Consider the following 20769-nt stretch of genomic DNA (forward strand, 5'->3'; position numbering starts at 1 on the left):
GGAAATTAAATGCCAATTTTTATATTTAAAGAGTATTTACAAAGAGTACCAAAGCCAATAAATCTGTGCTGGAGTCGTTAACCTCAGTAAACACACTTGAAATAATCAGCCACTGGTGCTGCCTCATTATATCTCCATTAGATGCGTGGGGGAGACACTTTAAGCTGTGGCCAAGTTATTTGTTAGAGGGTGATTAGGTACTGGCTCACACCCCAGGTCTGCCCTGAGAACTGCCCCTGAGGTGGGGATGGGAGAGAGCAGTGCTGTGGGAGATGGTTCAGAGGGCAATGTTGTTATCTTTGATGATGGGTTGATTTCTTTCTGCCCTCTCTCTCCAGCCCCTCGGGCGATGGCGAGCGCACGCCGCTGCCCGCACGCACCAAGAAGAAGAAGAAGAAGTCTGGCCGCAAGAAGAGGAGGAGGTGAGGGGGGGTTGTGGGGTGTGGGGTAGGAGGGGACAGGAAGGTCAGACAGGGCTGTGTGTGCTGGGAGGAACCTGGGAGCCCCCAGCCCCTCTTTGCCCTAGGGGGGGTGCTGCTGGTGGCCAGGGAGGGCTGTGGGGAGCCCGGTGGTCCCTGACCCCCCTCTGCCTCCCCAGGTCTCCCTCCTACAGCCCCTCGCCTGTGAAGAAGAAAAAGAAGAAGAAAAGCTCCAAGAAGCGAAAAAGAAACAGGTATTTTTTTGTCCCTTGACAATGTATTGGCATCATCTTGCACCAGCCCCTTTCCCTTCTCCCCCAGCCTGCAGAAAGGATCAGCACTGGGACCAGGAAAAGGCTCAGACGAGCCTTCCCTCCCAGCCTGGATGACAGGCTCCCTGTTCCCCTTCTGAAGCCCATTTGTAATGAAAGGAGAACAATGACATTTTAAAATTGCAAATACTTCACAGTTTTCTCTCAACCATTAAACCAATATTTGAAGAGAACAGTGGATGCTATCTCCCTTGGAAAGTTCATGTATTTATAATGTATTGAACCAAAGGCAGAAGCTCCCAAAAATGGATGCTAGCAGGGTGAAAAGTTGGGCTTGAACCTTAAAGGGAAAGGAAGAAGCAGGAGAGAGAAGGACATAGAAACTGTTAAAATGCTTCCTTCCCAAGGAGGATTCTTATGCCATTTTCCAGATGCCATCTCCTGATGTCAGTCCTGGGTCAGATACTCCTTGGCTTTGAACCTGTGGTACCCATCTACTCCTCTGCCAGCCCAGGAATTGCTGTAGCTGGCCCTAAAATGCAGTGTGATAAATCATTAAGCATTAGAGACCAAAGGAGGTTGTTTCCAGACACCTGGTACCATTCAGTCACAGATCCCAAGTGCCTTTGGCACAGGCAGACTGGCCCCTTTGGGCCATGTCTTCTGCAGGTTATGCTTCAAGCTGAGACAAACACAGAGGGCTGTGCTGTGTGCTGGGGTCAGACCTTGCTCCAAGGAGAAGTGTCCTCCATGCTCCCAGGGTTTTCTGCAAGGAGCACCAGCATGGTGGCTCCTGTGTCATCCCAGGGATGCTCCAGGAGATGAGGCAGAAGCGTGGTGTTGGTTTGGCTGTGAGAGTGCTCTGGTCTCTATAGACTTGTCATCCTGAGCATCATATGCTCAGTTATTTGTAGAATGGGCTAGTCACTTCTGTCACACCAGCACTTCTCAGCTATCCCCTTGCCAGCTGGCTAAAGGACAGCCAGGGCCATTCTGCCCAGCTGGGACAGGAGTGATCTCTCAGTCTAATGCTGGGCCTAAACACACTGTCTCTGAAACCTCTGCTTCTATGAGACCTTGTATTTAATGTACGTGTTTGTGTCTTGCAGGTTATCCTCAAAGAAGAGAAGACACAGGTAAGAGTTGATTAAGTGTGGGTGATGCCTTAGAAATAGGAGTTTAATTGTCTCTTCAAGACCTCATAAAGTTGAAGTTCACTGGATGGGAGCAGAAGGCACTTTTCTTCTGTGTCTCCCTGTGGAATGCCTTTGGTTCTCCCCATTCCCTGGGAGTTTGGGGCTACCCTCTTCCTTTCAGCCTTAATGCATTCCTCAGACCCCCCCAGGAACTGGGTCTCCAGCCTGTGTGCAATCACAGCATGTAACTGGAGAAGACCCCTTGGTATACCCCAGCCCCTGGCAACCTTCTCCATGATGCATCCACCCTGCATCTTGTCTTCATCTTCCCTGCATCTTCTCATTTGCAAGCAGTGTGACATCCTCCAGCAGTGCCCCTCTTAGAAACAGAGTCAGTGGCTTCTGTGGAGTGTACTGGGAGAACTCTCCTGATTCCAGTGCTTGTGTGGATAGTATCAGGATGTATTCATCATCTCTATGGAGAGAGTGCAAAGCCACCAGGATGGCTGATCCCTCAAGATGCTTTGTGGCCAAGCCCCTGAGCCAGATTTGTTGGCAGGCACTCAGACCCCCCTTGCTGCTGCAGAATCATGACTCCCTTTCATTTTCCTGGCATGCTCTGGGGTAATCTAGCTGTGTGTGACATTGATGTGTGATTGTGCAGCTTCTTATCAGAACAGACATCTCAGAATTAATTAGCCATTTCTTATTTAGTTCTTCAAGCCCCAAAAGTAAGAGAAAGGAAGAAAGAAAACACAAAAAACAGTAAGTAGTGATGCCTGGAGTTCCCTGCCCAGGGCTGGATGTGGTGGGTCCCTGGGAGCTGAAACCACTGCACAGCCCAAAGCCAGTCTCAGGATTGTTTTACAGCTGCACTCAGCCTTGGCTCCTCCTCATTGCCTGCTGTTGGAGGTTACAGTGGGTGCTACTCATGCACAGTACAACCAGACACCCAAATGAGAGCAGGTGATGGGGACCGGGGAAAAGAAGGGATTTTGGAGGTGGTGGGGGCTATGAAAATGCAGGGTTGAGCTTCCCACCTGCCCTGGAGTGATAGCAGAGCACAGCCTTTGTCCCATGGGGCAGACTATCAAGGAGTATGGTTTAAATATGGTCCTCAGAGCTGGAAGGAAGGCCTGTAAGCCTACTTTTCCCTTCCTTCTCTGTCTTCTCCTGGGAATTGAACTGCTTTCAGAGCAAGGAAACAGTTCTGGGGCTGAACCTTGGGCACCAAATCCCTGGTTGGCTTTGCTGGGACTTGGAGTATCCTACAAGATACTGAAATTGAGCTGCCAGCTAGCTGCTGGTTGGTTTTGCCATTAGTAGGACCTGCCCTTTAACTCTGCTCAACACAACTTTTAGCTGTTTGGCAGAGAGGAGATGGACAATAGCTCCTGACACTGCCAGTGTGTCACCCCAGTATGCTTTGGGACCAAAGAGACTGGGAATCCATGAGGTGCAGAGCATGTTGCACAGCCTGTACATGGCACCTCTGCATGCAGAAAGCCCATCGTTTTTTCTGTGATTTCTGCATGTTCAGTAGCACAGTCACTCTTTTTTTCCCCTCTAGCTAGGCTGCTATGCACCTGGAAACCTCAGTGGTACAAGGGAGGCTCTCTAGGTTACCAGTACAAGCAGGCATCTCCTCATCCCAGCGTGGCACTGGCCAGTCTGCAGGAGCCCAGCGGTGTGGTTAAAGCCAAGACCAGCTGCCCTGCCCTGACCATGGGGAATGACAGCTGCTGGCATTGCTCTTTGGGGTTGGGCTGGAGGAGCTCTGCAGAGCCCTTCCCACCCCCATCATGCTGGGATTCTGTGACTCCAGCCTGCAGCCAAGTTGGTTTAGCCTTCATCTTTCAGCTCACAAATCTGAGCTGAGCCACTCCTGGCTTCTGCAAACCTTCTTGCTGCTCTTGGGCATGGAGCAGATAGATCTCATGAGCCACCTCAGGGCAGGAGTTTTGTATGATCTCACTGTTTTGGCTTATTTTTGAGTTGAGCAACTGGTTATCTAAATCACACAGGACCAGTTTTTTCTCCTGCAGAAAGGGAAACCTCTTAAGCTGGAGAGACTGATGCAAAGGGTGAAGAGCAAACAGGGGGATTTTCCCACCAATCCACCGTGTGATGTTCAGTGTTGCTGATCCCAGCTGTGTGGAAATAAGAAAGGAGGATCCCAAAATGTGAAGTTTTAAAAGAATTTAATGGTAGGGTGTGAAAAGCATCAGAGGAAACAGCCAGGTGGAGTTCAAGCAGTTGCCCTTTTGTCTTGAAGGAGATGCTGTTATCAAGGAATTGATTTGCTGAGCTTTTACAGCAGCAGATTGCTAAATGCTGCCCAAGCAGGTGGTGGTAGTGACTGGTATAGCGTGGTAGTGACTGGTATAGCGTGGTAGTGACTGGTATAGTGTGGCCATGAAGGCAGCCTGTTCCCACCAGCCAGCCCATCACCAGCTGTGCCAGCCTGAGCAGGAGGTTACACTACCACATCCAAGTGGGCAGTGATGAGAGGGAATGGGCACTGAAGGTGACAGGTACCTCCCACCCCATCCCTCTGCTCTCTGCACACAGGACTTCAGCTGTTGGTACAGGCAACAACAGCTCTTCAGGAGCAGAGCCAGGTAAGCCATCAGTAAGAGCCTGAAAGCTGAAACTATTTCTCTGTTGAGGTGAGGGAGCCCTGGCCCAGGCTGCCCAGGGAGGGTGTGGAGGCTCCTTCTCGGGAGGTTTCCAACCCCACCTGGACACGTTCCTGTGCCCCCTGAGCCAGGGGAGCCTGCTTTAGCAGGGGCTGGGCTGGAGGAGCTCTGCAGAGCCCTTCCCACCCCCTCCATGCTGGGATTCTGTGACTCCAGCCTGCAGGCACGGGCTGTGCCATCCCCACCCTCTAACCATGCTTTCCTCTGCAGCTCCCGTGGGCGCAGCCGGAGGTCCCAGCGCCATCGCCAGCGCCGCTGCCCCTCTCGCTCACAGAGCTCTGACTCCCGCTCCTCCGGCTGCCACAGCAGGTAAGAGCCCTGCTCCCCCAGCCCAGTGCCCCACAGCACAGCCCCTGGGCTCAGGGATGTGGCTGCAATAGCCTGTGTGACCCACAGACTTTCATAGTAGAGCTGTGTCACGTCCAGGGGGTTGAGCTGCTTGTGCTCTTGGCCGTGGAAGGGTTTTGCCTCAGAGCAGTGGCTGCAGCTTTTTGGGCTGGCAGTCACTTTGAATCCCTGTGGCTGATGATCAGCCTGTGACAGCTGATAGTCATCCTTCGCCAGCCCAAGGGCTCTGTACTGCTGATGTCCTAGGAAACACTCAAACATGGACTTAGCAGTGGAAATGTATTTGCCCATGGCAGTCTGTAGCCACTGTCTTTGACCTGATTAGAATCTCAGTCCTGTGATGGCACATGCACTCTGGGACCAGCTGCGTGGATGCTGGTGCTGGACCCAGCACCATTGCAACAGCAGGTTCTGTAGTTTATCCACATCATGAGCTCACGTTTCGTGTTTTCTGGAAGCACTTGAGCCACCCCTGCTCTCCCACTTCACTCCTCCTAGCTACTGGGAGCTTTCTGATGCAAAGCTGAGGAGTGCAGGGAGGAATGCAGTCAGGGATGGGGAGCTCATGCACAAGCAGAGTGTGCCTTCTCTTGGAGCTGTTTTACCTCTGTGACATTCAAGGCTGTGTGAAAGTATAATTTGCTTGCAGCTACCATAAAATTATCAATTGGAGCTGAAATCATGGAATCATTTGGGTTGGAAAAACCCTTTCAGCTCCTGCAGTCCCAGTCCTCCTTCCCCCCTGCCCAGCCCAGCACTAACCCCTGGCCCTCAGCACCTCAGCTCCAGGGCTTTGGGGTCCCTCCAGGGCTGGGCACTCCCTGGGCAGCCTGGCACAGGGGCTGACAACCCCCTCAGGGAAACAGTTCTGTCTCAGTTCCAATCTAAACCTCTTCTCCCCTGGGGTTAAGGTCTAAAGCTTAGATGCAAAATACTATTTGAAGTAGAAAAGCAAACCACCCTTTTTCTCTCCATCACCAGAGCAGTCATGGGGAAGATCTCCCACCCAGGCAGTGCCTTAGCCCAGAGCTGCCAGGGCTGGTGAGGAGCTGGTAAGGGGCACTGCTGCAGTGCCCAGGAGTAACACTTTGGCTGTTGATGTGTTCTGGAGGCACAGAGGCAGGTCTCAGGAGGAAGGGCACAAAACACGCCGAAGGCACTCCCGGCACCGTTCAAAGCTCGTGGCGAGGCGAAGCTCCTCTGCAGAGGTTCAGGCCAGCCAAAAAGCCAACCAAACCCTCCGGCTCTCCAGCTTCCTGACTCCCAAGGAAGTAGTAAGTACTGCACTCTGTGCTTCTCTGCTTGAAGTAGCCACAGGAATCTGGGCAAGAAAACCTGCCATGCAATTTTTATAACTCAATTAAAGGGATGTTAGGCAAAGTTGGTTAAAATGGTGTTATTTATGAATGGTGCTGTTCTCCAATGTATTGAAAGTCATTCCTTCCTTCAGCACTTTCACACCAAGGGTGGGGCTGGAGAGGGGAAAGACTTGTGAAGGCTCTAGCCTGTGAATAATGAATTGAGGACATCTCAACAACAACAAAAAAGTGGCTTCCAGCACTGGTATTTTCCAGGGAAGTGTTTGTTATGCAGCCTTTGCTCAGCTGGATGGGAACTTAATTCACTTGTCTTCGTGTCCAAAAGTTGAGTGCTTTGGGGAAGAAAGGGAATCAAACATATATGAAAGAAACATTTCCATCCAATGAGTTGGTGATTATTGGCAGGGGATGTTTTCTGACTCTCAGGATCCTTCTAAGATCGCTGTTGCTCTGGACTGACAAGCCCAGGGGCCAAATTCAGCACTGATGAGCAGCTCTTGTTGATGCTGATGGGAACTGCATGTGCAGCCGAGGGTGAAATCAGGCTCAGTGCCTTGGGATATTTTTCCATATACATGGGAGGAGATGATATAATACATGCCTTAGAATTGAGGGAGCAGGAGGTGAGGTATCAGATACAGATTGACCTGTTGTCTTCCTGCTCCATGGCATGTTTCCCTTGTTCCCTGTAGCTGTGAAGCAGAGGTGTGATGCTCTTTGTGTGGTGTCAGTGTCCAGTGGGCACTCTGGAGAGAGAAATGGCTGCACAGGGCTCTGGGTAGAGTGTGTGTGGATGTGTAATGTTAGAAGTGTCTCCAGTACACAGTCTTCCAAGCTCCTGAGTGGTGTCTAATGAGGAGCTGGTTTTCTCCTTTAGGCCCAGCCATCAGCAGCAAATAGCTCAGCCCTCCACAGTGGCTCCATCAGCCAGGAGATAGTGCCAGCAAGAGGAGAGGCTTTATGGGCTCAGCCTCGCAGGCAGCGTCCCCAGCAGAACACGCAGAGATGATCCGTGGGCACAGACAGGCACAAGCTGTCTCTCACCATTCTGGAGATGCAGATTGGCTCTCATTTTAGGCTCCTGCTGAGCAAGTAGTGCACATGAGTCACTGCTTATAAACCCAGTTAAGGTGGAGTGAATGGCACAACCTGCACACCGTGCTTGGATATGTGTATACAGGCAAATAACAGCCCCATGAAGCTTTTATTGCCCTGAGCCTGGGGTGTTGCCTGCTGTCAACTTGAGAAGGTAGGAATGAGCTAAGAGCCCCTCTCAAAAAGCAACCAGCCAAAGACTGCATCATGTCACCAGTATTTTTTGTTGTTGTTGTTCAAGCTGCTTAATTTCCATCAATGTTTTCAAGCCTAAGCCTGGTTTTTAATTGGTGCTAGGTTCCCTCTCTCTGAAGCCAGGCTCCCTGGGTCCTGTGAGGCTGGCTGCCAGCTGCTCTGTTCCCTCAGCAAGAGTAAACTCTAATTTAAATTTGTAAAGCTTTCAAATGAGCTCTCCTCAAGCATGCTGCACTCTCCTTTCCCCTTGCTTCACTTGGGGTAAACGAGCACAGGAGCTGCAGGGCAGGGAAAATCAGAGCTTTAGAGTTACAGATGCAGGGGATGGAGGCAAAGGAAAAGTCATCAGGCTCCTGCTGCCTTCTTGCTAGTAAGGGTTAATAACACAGGCAAGTGTTTCAGAGACTAAAAGGCATCAGTGCCTTTACTATGCAGCCTGCTAGTGTCCTTTTCTTCCCCCCAAGAAGTACCTTCTCTTGGGAGATCATTCAAGAGCACATTTAAGCACTTGTTTAAATCGAAGCCACTGGTTAAGTACTGCCCCAGAAATTTTTCTGAATAAGGTCATTAAATATCATGTACTCAAAACTGGTGAGGGAAAAATGGAATGGGAACTCTTAGGCTCGTTGCTTAATGACTATACACAACTCTTTGCCTCTCCTTTTTGTGAGTGAAAGTGCTGCTCTATAAATAAGCTTAACTCAGTCAGAATCTATGTTGAGAGCAACCTGAATGTGTTATGAGATGAAAATGTGCTCTTGCAGGAAATGATCCCATCAAAAAGAAATTGGAAGAACACTAGAAAAGAGAAATTAGAAAACTGCAGAATTTGGATTAAAAAATGCCCCATTGCCATGCTCTGTAGGGGTTGGTGTGTCACAGTCCCTACCCCTCCCTCTGGCCCTGGGCTGCCAAGCCACCTTTACCTGGTGAGATGCAATGGCATATCTCCAAAGGAAAGGGATTGTCCTGGGAGGACCCTAAAGTGCAGAGGAGACAATACACAAGCTCCCATGAGGTAATGCTCTAGTGCTTCTGAATCACAGATTTGCTTTTGAAGCCAAGTTGTATTATTTTTCTTATGAAAATATGGAGCACTTTGGTGAAAATCCTGCCCCCCACACACATTTGTTTTCCTTCCTGCTGGAGAAGCCATGATTTCTGACTAGCTCTACCTGTAATTTGAGGGGTAGAGCCTACAAAACAGTGCCCTGCCCATGCATCTGCTTTGCTGCTTCTTTCCCTCGTGCTTTTATGCATAAGTCAATGCATGTGCACACATGCAGAAACACCCCAAAATGTCCCACCTCTCTTCTTCTTGGTGAAGTTCCAAATTCCTCCTTCTCCCTTTAATCCCATGTAGCTGCAATAGCCACTTCTTGAGAAGAGACCTGTGGGTCTGTGCCTCAGCGTGCAGAGAAACTGTGGGTAATATGCACCATCTCTTTCTGAACAGAATACTCTCAACCTGCTGCAGACACTTCATTCCACACCAGCACAGCTGTAAGATGTGCCACTGTGCTTTCACTTGAGCAGTGCAATATAAATCCCTGCAGGGTATGGGCCTAATTGCCTTTGCTGTACCTGATGAAGATAACTGCACGCTGCACACGCTCTCCTTGTCAGCTCCTTTACCTCCACTGAAACTCATCTGCCATGTCACAAATTAACACAGTTTTCCAGTGAGGCTCAGTGGGGTATGGTGGTTCCAAATGATGCTGTTTGTGCTTATGCATCTGCAGAGAGGTAGAAGTGGGGAAATACTGTGCAGGGGCTGGGACAGTGTGTGCTGGAAGGTTCAGGAAACCTTATAGCAGAGCTGTATGTTGGCTTACTGTTGCTCTCTGTTCTCCAGTCTGGGTTTTGATTTACGTAGGAAAGCTGTTTTTCTGTTAGGCAGTGTGTTCCTTACAATAACAAGGCCCTCCAAGGGCAGAGAGGCAAAGCCTTCCGTAGATATAGAAGCTGTTCTCTTTTTGCTTCTCCTTTCCCCCTCCCCTCAGCCAGGGGACTGAGGTGGCCTCTGGTTATTGTCCAGTAAATTCACAGCTCAGAGCTGAGTCTGCAGGGAGGACAGCACCCTGGGGTGAAGGAGGGATGCAGGACGGAACCAGGACAGTAGCCTGGGATGCAGGAAGGATGTGGGATGGAACCGGGGCAGCAGCCTGGAATACAGGAGTGATGTAGGATAGAACCAGGGCAGCAGCCTGGGATGCAGGAAGGATGTGGGATGAAACCAGTGCAGCAGCCTGGGAGGCAGCCCTTGAAGGGCTGGGCTGTACACCAGCTACCAAAGAGGGTGCTGGAAGGCAATCCCTTGCTCCAGAGTAGTGCCAGGCTAGCTGAGGCCAAGGTGGGGACACCCTGGCACGTGGCACTGGCTGCAGCTCAGCAGGATGAAAAGATCTTTGCAGAGAAACAACCCTTTGCATGGCATTTTTAGGAATTTACCCCCATCAATAGGCCATCCAGCCCCAAATAACCTAAGCTCTGGCCTTGCAGGGATGGTTGTGTTGTTGCCTCTGTGATCCTGGGCTTAGCTTAGCCTGTGTGCTACAGAACACCTCACCGTGAACTCTTCATCTAGCCAAGAAAACCCAACATAAAGGCTGTTTTCCACTCACTGTTCCTGCAGTCAGGAATTCCCAACTGTGCAAAAAGGGATCATAGTGTATTCCTCCAGCACTGCTATTTTTTGTACCCCTTTAGTAAGAGGTTGGCTTTTCAGATGGAGCTAACCATCAGCAGAGGCCAGTCTGCTTGCCCCTGCAAAGGCCCCTCCAGCCCCTGCTGATGGAGGTACCCAGGAGGCCCAGCAGCTCCTCAGCAGATGTCTGCAGGCCCTTGCCAACAGCAGGGCTCACCGAGGGCATTGTCACAAGCCTTTTATTCTTTCCTTTGATACAATGCACAGAAAAAGGGGAGAAAGGGCGAGATTATGCATCTCTGAAAAAGAAATTAACTCCACTTTGAAGTGGGTTGCGAAACAAGACCAAAAAAATAAGACCCACAAAAGAAATCTTCCAGCTTTCAGTGAAGCTGTGCCACGCTGCTCCTTGATGGGCCTCAGCCCCATTATGGCTGAGGATATGTACAGTCATCCTCCCCTCAGGGCTCTCTGCAGCACAGTGAATGGGCTCGTTGGGTTTAATTGGAAGAGGAGTAGTGACTGTATTTTTGTAACCCATTGCACTGCGCTGCCTCTTGGTTTAGGATTGCACTCAACGATTATGGTCTGGAAGATGAGTGAGGGCCTCATTTCTACCTCCCTCCCTTCATCTTGATTAAATAAGGATTTGAAAGAGACAAAAAAGATCTAATAAATCCATCTCTCAGGTTCCCTTCAGGGCAGCAGCAGGTCCCCTGCTGAAAGCTGGAGGAAGCAAAGTTCACTGAGATTATTTAACTACTTATTAGAAAGGGGGGGGGAAATCCAACTGTTCTCCTAGAGAAAACGAGCTTCATGGAAGAGCACACTCTTTAAAAACACCCCAGAAAAATTAAAAAGCCATTAGAATTCAGTGGAGCTCTGCACAGTGTTTTCAGCTGTGCTGCTCATTCCATCTCCCGTGGTTGGCATGCCTTGCAGCAAAAAGGGTCCAGAAGCAAAGCCAAGGTCATCAGAGGGGGGATTTATCTTGAGCAAATAGGCAAGTTGAGCATCTTAAGACTTGTCCTGACTCTAGCCCCAGGACAGAGATCTCCCCTTGGGCCTACAGGGAGCTACTGGGTGCCCCAAGATGGTGAGACTGGGAAGCTGCTGCGTTCCCAGTACCTGCCTTGTCCCAGCCAGATCCTCCAGCCCTCACAAGGATGATGTGGCTCCATAGTTCACTGTTATCCTTGTGTTGCCTTTTCCCAGAATGCTGCTACCACAAATGCTCAGCTACAAAGGAGCTTGTTGATCCCCTGGTCAACTGACAGATACTGTGATGTGCTGACAACAGTTGCTACTTTGAAGGTAGACTTGAGCGAAGGCACAGAGAAAGCAGGCACCCTGGGGCCCAGCAGCAGGCTTCAAAGCTGCTTCAGAAATACCCAGAAACTGTTGTGTTTCTTGGCAGAAATAAAGACCTTTTGGTTCAGCCTGGGAGGGAACAGAAGCGAGGTGTTTGTGTGCGTGACGCTGGGGTCGATGTCCCTCTTGAGGCTGTTCCACCTGTGTAACCAGGGAAGGCCTCACGTGGTGGTTTTCTGCCTGTAGATAGAAGGTGACCAAAAGCTGGTTGTCTCTTGGGTAGGGGTCAGATCTAACACAAACCATGGCCCATCTTTTTAAAAAGATAGCTAGTGCCACGTTTGAAAGCCATCCTGTATCTTCTGGGGAGAGTGTGATGGTTGGTAGCAAGGAGGCCAGTTCTCTCGGGGCTCTGGATGAGGCATTGGGGTTTTGGGAAGAATTGGTGCCTAAAAGAGATGAAGACCTGGCTTTCCTATACTGCTTTCACATTCCAGTTTCTGTTGGAGTAAACAGTGACTGGGAGAGGAGTGCTAGAGCTGAGAAGTTGCAAGGAGCAGTAGCAGGTGCTGAAATGGAGACTTGCAAGGTGTGTCTCTTAGTTGGAAACAGTTGAGGGATGTTTCTGCTCTGTTCAGGGCTTCTGCTGAAAGTGCAAGATGGCTTGTAAAGAGAGACCACTTCATTTCCCATGTGTGCTGCAGGGGTTCCTGATGCCTCGGTGTCAGGACTGAGCGTGGCTTAGAAGTTACTATGAGGTAGGGATGGAGGAGTCACAGAACCACAGAGTGGTGAGTCCCCAACTCCAGAATGGATTGGCTGGGATGAAGGAATTCCTGTCCCTCAGTCCCTTATCCCAGAGGCTGTAATGTCACTCTCTGGCAGCACAGGATGTTCCTGGGGATCCTCCAGCTGCAGGTGTTTTCAGAGCATGAGGATGCTGTGAGCAGTCATCATTCCACGGGCAGTGTGCTGACAGCCGCTCTGTGTGTTGGCAGCTCCAGGCTGGTTCCAGTCACTGCTGTTGCGTGACAGCTGATCCAGCTCTCCTCCCCTCAGGTGTTACCAACCTTGTGACACAGTTTTCCCTGCTCAGAACAGCCCAGATTTGTGAGGGCATGGTCCAAGGTGCGCAGTGTGGCCTAGAGGGAGGGTGTTGTGTGCCCCGGAGCACGGTGTGAGGACACGTGTGCAGGGAGCACGGCTGGCTGGGAACATGCTGAGGGACTGTGCTGAGAAGAGGGAACCCAACCTGGGTGTCCATTCTCTAAAGACCCTGGATCAAAGCATATAGGTGGGAATGAGGAGAGCAGAGCACCTGAGTGGGAATGGAGGAGGCCACACCGGAGCACAGATGCGCTGGGTCTGCGTTTGGCCTTGAGTCTCACCCCGCTGCAAGGGCAGATGGCAGCACTGATGGTCTTGCTGCCAGGGTGTTCCTGGACTGGCTCAGGTAAATGCCAGTGGAGTTAAAGCTGAACCATCAAACACCCTAATGATGTAAATCCCCTTGGTAGTGCTCAGGGTCCCAGACAACAGCCCTGCCCAGGGCAGCCTATGTGGGTTTGGGGTCCTTGTGACCTGCACCAAAACCCAGCCAGGGAACGACTGACCCCCCTGCAGAGGCTGGCAGGAGCAGGGCTGGCAGCCCCTTCCCCACAGCTCTCCAGTGCAGCACAGGATGGGGAAGACCTTTCCCCCTCCATTCTTTTTCATTTCCTCCCTTGAGTCCCCATTGTCACCCCCATGAAACCCAAGGGGATTTAGTCCAAGCACAAGCCTCCAGGACCGGGCTGCTTGGCCTCCTTGAGAGCAGAAGGTCCCAAAACCAAGCAGTGAGAGGAGCAGGCAGCCCCAAAGCAGGCGTGCCACTCGCACAGAGGAGGCCAGCAGACAGTTGGCAGTGTGGATGGAAGAGAGGGTTTATGGTTTTTCTTTTTTTCATGTCATTTGAGACTCTAATGATGGACTTATGTTGCCCGCTCTTCCTTTTTTCTTACACCTTACCTACTAAAGGAGGAGTTCTTGATGGGTAAGTGGATGCTATCCGCAAGACACCAGGGAATTTTAGAGGTCACTCAAGCGCATTTAGCTGTATCTTCTTCAGGGGGAAAAAAGCACACAAAGAAGTATCTGTCTACCTTTTATTTCCAGAGGGATTTTTCTTTTTTCCCCTTCCCTTTCCTTTTTGTTTCTTTTTTTAAGTTGTTGTCTCATTTCAAAGCGAGAAGCTTGTTTCTTTGCCAGTTTTCCCTTTGTACAGAAGCCCTTAATTGGATTTGATTTGATTTTTCTTTGCTTATTTGAGTGACATTCATTCAGCCTCTTTATTAAGGAAGCTTAAAAAATACACTCATTTCAGATTTTGTTTCCTTTTTGTTTGCTTTCCAAGGATTATGTAGGGTTTTTAATATGTATATATCAGGTTTTTTTGTTGCCTTTTTTTTTCTTGACCCCTCTTTAAAGTGAAATAAGGGCTTTGTCCTCTGTTACACCTTTTTTTTTTGTCTTTAGTTAGCTATTTTGACCCTTTGGTTGCCCATTTACTTTGTTGAGCTATTTTGTTTAACATGCATGCTGATACTCTTTGCATGATCTCTAAATCTTCCCATTATCATAGCAGGGGGAAAAGAAGGTTCTTCTTACTGTGGATTTCTTTCAGGGCTATGTGCTTTTGTTTTCTTCTCCTCTTTCTTCCTTTTCTTTCTTTCTTTCTTACTTTGTTTCTTTCCTTTTGTTTCAGTGCATCATGATGGTAAAATTTCTGGGTTTGTTTAAAAAAAAAGACAAAGAAAAAAGTAAAACCAGAACAACCCACCCCCAAACATGGTTCAAACAATGCCAACTGGCTTTTTTGCTTTCAGATCTCTCAGTCAGGGTCTTCTGCTGAACTCTTTACCAAAACAGACAGCCCGCCTGGCAACCTAGCCAGCCAGAATGGAGAGTATCATGAATATGACTCAGGAAACGATACTTCCTCCCCTCCCTCCACTCAAACCAGCTCATCCAGGTCAAAGGACAGCCAGGAGAAAAGAAGTCTAGTCCATGATGGCTTTGGCCATGCCTTCTCGTCCGGGAAGTCCAAACTGGCCAACAGCGATAACAGCTCTGATTCAGGAAATTCCTTCACCAGTTGCTTTTCCCACACCAAGGGAACAGCTTTGGACAATCTGTCTCCAGATGCCCAGGGACAAGACTGCAGGTCAGTGATTGCCAGTAGCCGCTGCTGGCAGCCCGATGCCTGGTACCGTGTCTGTCTGTGTCTCCTGCCCGCTTGCCAGTCGCAGCGGTGAGCTGGCAGGGAAGTGTTTGTGGTCTGGAGGCAGTTAGATAGAGATCACACCCATGGTCTTGCCAGTCTGGAGTCCAGAACCCAGCAATGAGCAGTACTGTAGCCTGAGGAGGAAAACCCAGCTATCACACTCATGGGCTGCCCGTAGCAGCTCTTCTGGCATTAATGTGGCTAATGCAGGGTTTGGCCCCGAATCGAGCTGTGTCCTGAACACTTCCCCACCCAGCTGGATGTGACCAGGCAAAGAACAGAGTTGCTGGCCCTTCTGGGCAGAATCTGAAAGGTGCATCAGGGGACTGCTGTACTAACTCTGCTTACTGTGGGCAAGGGAAGTGAGGCTCATCTTCACTAAAACCATTACGAGCTGTTCTTTCACCTCTCAATGAGCCAAATCCAGCCTGTTCAGGACTGGTGTTGGGTAACAAGATAGCATTTCCTGCAGATGGGGAGCACAGGCAGGGAGCAGGACCTTGCTGGCTGCAGGATAACACAGCAGCAGCTCCGTGCACTGGCACCATGGGGTATCAGGGCCCAGGGCAGGGGTCACACTGCTGTCTGGTGTCATGGGTCATAAGGAGAGGGGAGCAGATGCCAGCCTCCATCACTGCCTCCCATTCCTGGGGCTTTGCCAGGTGATGATGGGGATGGAGGCACTGAAGTGCAGTGGCTGGTACCTAAGGCTGTGTTCACACAGTATATCATAGAATCATAGAGTTGTTTGGTTGGAAAAGCCCTTTAAGCTCCTGGAGTCCCTCCCCTCCCACTGCCTAGCCCACCACTAACCCCTGGCCCTCAGCACCTCAGCTCCACGGCTTTGGGATCCCTCCAGGGCTGGGCACTCCCCCAGCTCCCTGGGCAGCCTGGCACAGGGGCTGACACCCCTCTCAGGGCAACAGTTCTGCCTCAGCTCCAGCCTCAACCTCCCCTGGGGCAACTTGAGGCTGTTGTGGTGTTAGGGAGCTCTTCTAGTTCAGGCCCTCAGGTCTTAAATGATGAAAGTTAGAGCCAGGATGTGGTCTGGGGTGGGAGTGCTGGATGAGAGAGGAGAGGGAGCCAGAAGAATCGACATTAGGAAGAACAAACCCTCGATTTTTTCAGCCAGAGGGTAAAGTTTTAGGACCATATATCCTTTTCACCTTGTGGCTCCAGTGGGATAACTCTGCCTTCACATGGGTGGAGCTGGGATTGCAGCTGGCCCTGGCTGCTGGGAGACTGCCTGGCTGCTGGGCTCATCCTCTGGAAGTGGAGGAATTCACACAGCCTTGTCCCAAGGCAGCAGGACGTGCCTGCTCCTGCTGCTCCGCTGCCAGGCTACAGCACAGGCCTCTGCCCTGCCATGCTCTGGCTTTCCATTGCTGCAGCACTTCTCACCCCGCTCCCTTCACTGGGCACTTCTGGTGCGCTGGGCATAGGGCTGACAGACTGAGCTGCCCCTTATGCCACCTGAGTCCTTGTCCACGGCCCTTCCCTGGCACATGCCAGGGGCTGAGCTCGTGAGCTCCAGCCCCTGCACACAAGCCCTCCCCCAGCAGCAGCCTGGAGAGCCAGGAGGTCGCTGTGTATCCCCAGGCTGGGAAGGAGAGGATGGGAGTTGACTGGAGTGGGGTGCTGGTCCCAGTTCAGCCACAGCTTCAACGACTGCCCAACTCTGTGTTCACAGAGGGTGCCTGTCTTTGTGTCTCAGCTGTTCAGAGGAGAAGCAGCGAAGCTCCTTCCCGTCAGCCAGCCCCAGCTCTCCGCTGAGGCCATGCTCCCGCAGCCAGTCCTACAGCAGCACGGGCACATCCTCGCCCAGCTCCAGCCGCTCCCGCTCCTCCCACGAGCCCTCCCCCAGGTACTCCCGAAGCAGGTCCTGCTCTTCAGCCAAGAGGTAAGGCTGGCAAAAACAGCTCTGTGACCCTGGGTCGTGTCTAACTCTTGCAGGGGGAGGTGTAAGAGCCAAGGGGATGCTTAAGGGCTTGGAGTGAACTGGCCACACCAGAGCTGAGCCAAGACCCTGAAACATGAGGCACCTCTTCCCCACCACCAGCCCAGATTCAGAGGAGTCTGGTACAGCCTCATCCTCCAGCATGTTTAACTCATATGGTTCTTGCCTGTTCCCAGGTCTTCTTCACGTTCCCCCAGCTATTCCTCCAAATCCTGCAAAAAAAGCCCTGGGAGCAGAAGCTCAAGGCCTCGTCGGAGCCCCAGTTACTCCCGCTACAGCCCTGGCAGGTACAGCTGTCTCCTCCTGCAGTATCTGTTGCCTCATGGTTTCTCACTGCCCCATCACTTGGTTGGACTCCAGCACACTTGCTGGCTCTTGCCAGCCCCAAACTCCTCCCTCAGCTTCCTCGTTGGGGCTTTGGTCCTCAGCAGCGTGGTGAGAGGGAGCAGGGAGCCATGGGGCACGTGGCAGTGTGTTATGGTGGCCCTCAGTCCACAGGAAACTTCTCACTGTTCATTGCCCCAGAGCTCGTGCTGGTTGCAGAGGGAAGAGCCCAGAGAGGAACCTTTCACTTCCTGTGGGAAAAGTGGATTTCCTATAGTCTGGGGGCATTTCCCACCAAGCACTTTCAGGGGGTAGGTTGCTGGGGAGGAGGCTGAGTTTATCCCTGGCTTTGAAGCATCACAGTGTCTCGTACTTGGTGCATGGCAGGTGAAGTGGCTCTTCCTCTGCTCTAAGCCCTTGTGAAGGACACACTGTGCAGCTCCCAGAGGGCACAGATGGCTGCTCCAGGGTGTTTGCCAGGGCTTTGTGCAAGTAGGAGGTGCCTCATAAGAAAACCCAAGTGTGAGAGTGCCTTGCTCTGTTATGCTGCTGTGAACAGTGGGCAGCATGTGAGGGTCTGATGGGCTCTGCTCACAGCTTTCATTGCCTGAGGAGCCCACACCAACCAGCGGCCACTGTCAGAGAGGGATTGTTTTAGGAGGGAAAGACTCTGCTTTTCAGAGAGATTGTTGCCAGGCCCTGGGAAGTGTCCCTGCTGTGTGGGCAGATGCTGGGTACCCTTGGGCTGGCATTCACACATCCTTGCAGAGGGAAACACAGCCTGGGCAGCTCTACTCCTTCCACACCCCATAGAAAACAGCCAGCTTACAGCTCATCCCTCGGGGTGCCTCTGGGCAGGTTTTTGTGGCAACATCTCTGCTGCTGTGAACATTTTGCACCCTTTAAATGTGATGTTGCCAAGGCCCGATTCAGCAGGCTGTGACAATCCTGGTGCTGCTGTAGCAGAATGTTTCCTGCCTGTGAGGATCAGGCCCTTGACCTATAACGAGCTGCTTTGCAGATGATACTGAGCAGGGTATATGAAGTCAGCTACACTCCACAGAAAAGCCTGTGCTGACGTGTACAGGGATTTAACAAAAGAGAAAACCATAGCAACACCAGCACTGCTGCTGGCAAGGCATGCAGAGCTCACAGCCCTGCAGGAACACGGGCCCTCTGCTCACATGGGCCTGGCAGGGTTCTCCTCTGCTTCTGCAGCATGGCCAGCAAGAGAAATTTTCACAAAATCACAGAATCCCAGACTGGTGGGGGTGGGAAGGGCCCTGCAGAGCTGCTCCAGCCCAACCCCTGCTAAAGCAGGTTCCCTTCGCTCAGGGGGCACAGGAACGTGTCCAGGTGGGGTTGGAAACCTCCCAAGAAGGAGCCTCCACACCCTCCCTGGGCAGCCTGGGCCAGGGCTCCCTCACCTCAGCACCAAAGGACTTTCTCCTCCTGTACCAGTGGCACTGCCTGTGTGCCAGCCTGTGCCTGTTCCCCCTTGTCCTGGCACTGGCCACTACAAAAAACAGAGACCTGGGGGTGTTCAGCTGAGGGGAGACAGGAGCACTCCCTGCAACTCCCTGACAGGAGATTGCAGTGAGCTGGGGGTCAGTCTCTTCTCCAAAGTAATGACAGAACAAGAGGAAAAGGGCTCAAGTTGTCCCAGGGAAGGTTTAATTGGAGCTGAGGAAGAACTTTTTCCCTGAGAGAGGGTTGTCAGCCCCTGTGCCAGGCTGCTCAGGGAGCTGGGGGAGTGCCTGTCCCTAGAGGGATCCCAAAGCCATGGGGCTGAGGTGCTGAGGGCCAGGGGTTAGTGGTGGGCTGGGCAGAGGGAGGGGAGGGCTTGAAGGTCTTTTTCAACCAAAATGATTCTTTGAGTGCTCTCTCTTGGAGCTGCCTGTCCTCTGCTCATCTGTGCCTTTATGAGTCATTGCCTCCAAAACCCAGCCCACCAAACCCCAGCAGTGAGGGTTTTGGATCTGTGCCTTCCCCAGGGACCGTGAACGAGAGCACAAGTACGGCTCCAGCGAGAAGGAGGCGCCGAGGGAGCGCGACCGGCGGCGGCAGCGACGCTCCTATTCCCCGCTGAGGAAGCGCAGGAGAGACTCTCCCAGTCACCTGGAAGCTCGGCGCATCACCAGGTGGGAAGATGTGGCCCTGAGGATGTGGGCTGCCCTTGGCTCCCAGCACTCCCCCGTGGAGCCTTCTCCAGGAGACCAAGCTCCCTGAGCCTGATCAGCAGGCCCTTCTGCCCCTCCTAGAGCCTGGGGATCTCCAGCTGGAGGCCAAGGGAGGATGGGAGTGGGGGAATCTCATTTACAGCAGCTGAAGGAAGGAGGCAGATAAGGCAGAGCAGAGACTCTCCCATCCAGTGCCAGGGACGTGCCCCACAGGCGTTTTGTTTCACCTTCTCCTGGGTGAAGCAGTGCCCCAGTCTATAACCCCTGCAGTCCCACAGAGAGCCAGATACCGACTCTAACCTTCATGCTGAGGGCTCTTTGGGACATCAAGGAGAGCTCAGCCTTGGTGCTGGGGACATTCCCCAGGGCTGGGGGAGGTGGGTGGTCTGACTCCCTCTAAGGCCTCTCAGCTACTTGATCTCTTCCTTTCCTGCAAGCACCCACAATGGCATTTCTGAGGGAGCGTTGCCCAGAGCAAACAGTGCTTTGGGGATGGCAGTAACTCCATCCTCACAGTGCTGATGTAACCCCCGTCTCTCTGTCCCCGCAGTGCCCGCAAGCGCCCCATCCCCTACTACCGGCCCAGCCCCTCCTCCTGCAGCAGTGCCAGCAGCTATTCCTCCTGGTACAGCAGCGTCAGCCGCTCCCCCAGCCGCAGCCGCAGCCACGGCAGCTACCGGACGAGCCGGAGCAGGAGCTGGAGCAGCAGCAGCGCCGAGGGCAGGAGCCGCAGCCGGAGCTCGGGCCCCAGGAGCAGCGGCAGCTCTGACTCAGGAGGCAGCTCCGACAGCCTGCGTCGTTAGGGAGTGCCCAGTGGCCTCCCAACTCCTGGCATTCTCCGCTCCCTCCCCACTCCCCTGGCCATAGCAATCATCCCCCGTGCTGCTGTGGGGGCAGGGCCAGGCCCCTTCCCCACCTCGGAGCACCCGCTGCAGCCCTTCCCCGCCTCGCAAGGGGGTGGGTGAGTCCCAGCGCCCCGCGCCAGGGCTTTGGAAGGGTCGGTGCTTTACAGAGGGTCTGTCAGGACAGACCTGCTCCATCCTGCCCAGTGTCCCCTGTCTCCATTGCTGCAGCTCTCCAAAGCACTACCAGCAGGTCCAGGGGAAAGAATTCAGCTTCATCCAGCAAGTTGATTTCTGTTGCAGAGAGAAGACCCAGTTTGGTGCTGAGTAGGGGTGACCTTTCCCCATCAAGGCAACTATCAGGTCCCTCAGGCCTCTCCTCCAGAGTTTCTGCCCACTGCAGCAGCTCTCTTCCATGAGAGAATATTTCTTGCTGGTCAGCCAGGCCCTGCTATAAATAGAAGCTGAGAGATCCCTCCTGACGTAATTCCTGGGGGAAAAGAGGCTATTCCTTCTCTCCTGCCCTTTCCTGCCAGGTATGCCTCATCTTTTGCAGGGCTGTTTTTGTTTTCTTTCCCCCCACACATCTCCCCAGCAGAAATGTGAAGCAGAGATGAGGCCAGTGGGGTACAAGGGAGAGGGGAGCTAGTGCCATGCTGTGCTCCGAGGGCCTCTCAGAGGTTGGGGCTGTGAGGTGCCCATCCCAGAGGAACCCTCATGGTTTGGGGTAAGGCTGGTTGGGAGGGAGAGCCCTGCCCTTGGT

General features: G+C 52.3%; 1 protein-coding gene across 1 annotated transcript in view; it reads left to right on the plus strand.

Annotated features, from left to right (window-relative positions):
* Positions 1 to 19967, plus strand: part of SRRM4 (serine/arginine repetitive matrix 4) — a 38164-nt gene extending 18197 nt beyond the window's left edge. The window contains exons 3-13 of the mRNA XM_062010271.1: positions 339 to 422; positions 599 to 673; positions 1801 to 1827; positions 2542 to 2592; positions 4737 to 4835; positions 5986 to 6148; positions 14306 to 14643; positions 16394 to 16603; positions 16837 to 16947; positions 18979 to 19125; positions 19715 to 19967. Of these exons, the coding sequence (XP_061866255.1) occupies positions 339 to 422; positions 599 to 673; positions 1801 to 1827; positions 2542 to 2592; positions 4737 to 4835; positions 5986 to 6148; positions 14306 to 14643; positions 16394 to 16603; positions 16837 to 16947; positions 18979 to 19125; positions 19715 to 19967 (1558 nt within the window). The remainder of the gene's footprint in view (positions 1 to 338; positions 423 to 598; positions 674 to 1800; positions 1828 to 2541; positions 2593 to 4736; positions 4836 to 5985; positions 6149 to 14305; positions 14644 to 16393; positions 16604 to 16836; positions 16948 to 18978; positions 19126 to 19714) is intronic.
* The last annotated feature ends 802 nt before the right edge of the window (positions 19968 to 20769 follow it).

Source organism: Colius striatus, chromosome 17 (assembly GCF_028858725.1).
Source record: "Colius striatus isolate bColStr4 chromosome 17, bColStr4.1.hap1, whole genome shotgun sequence".
NCBI lineage: Eukaryota > Metazoa > Chordata > Aves > Coliiformes > Coliidae > Colius > Colius striatus.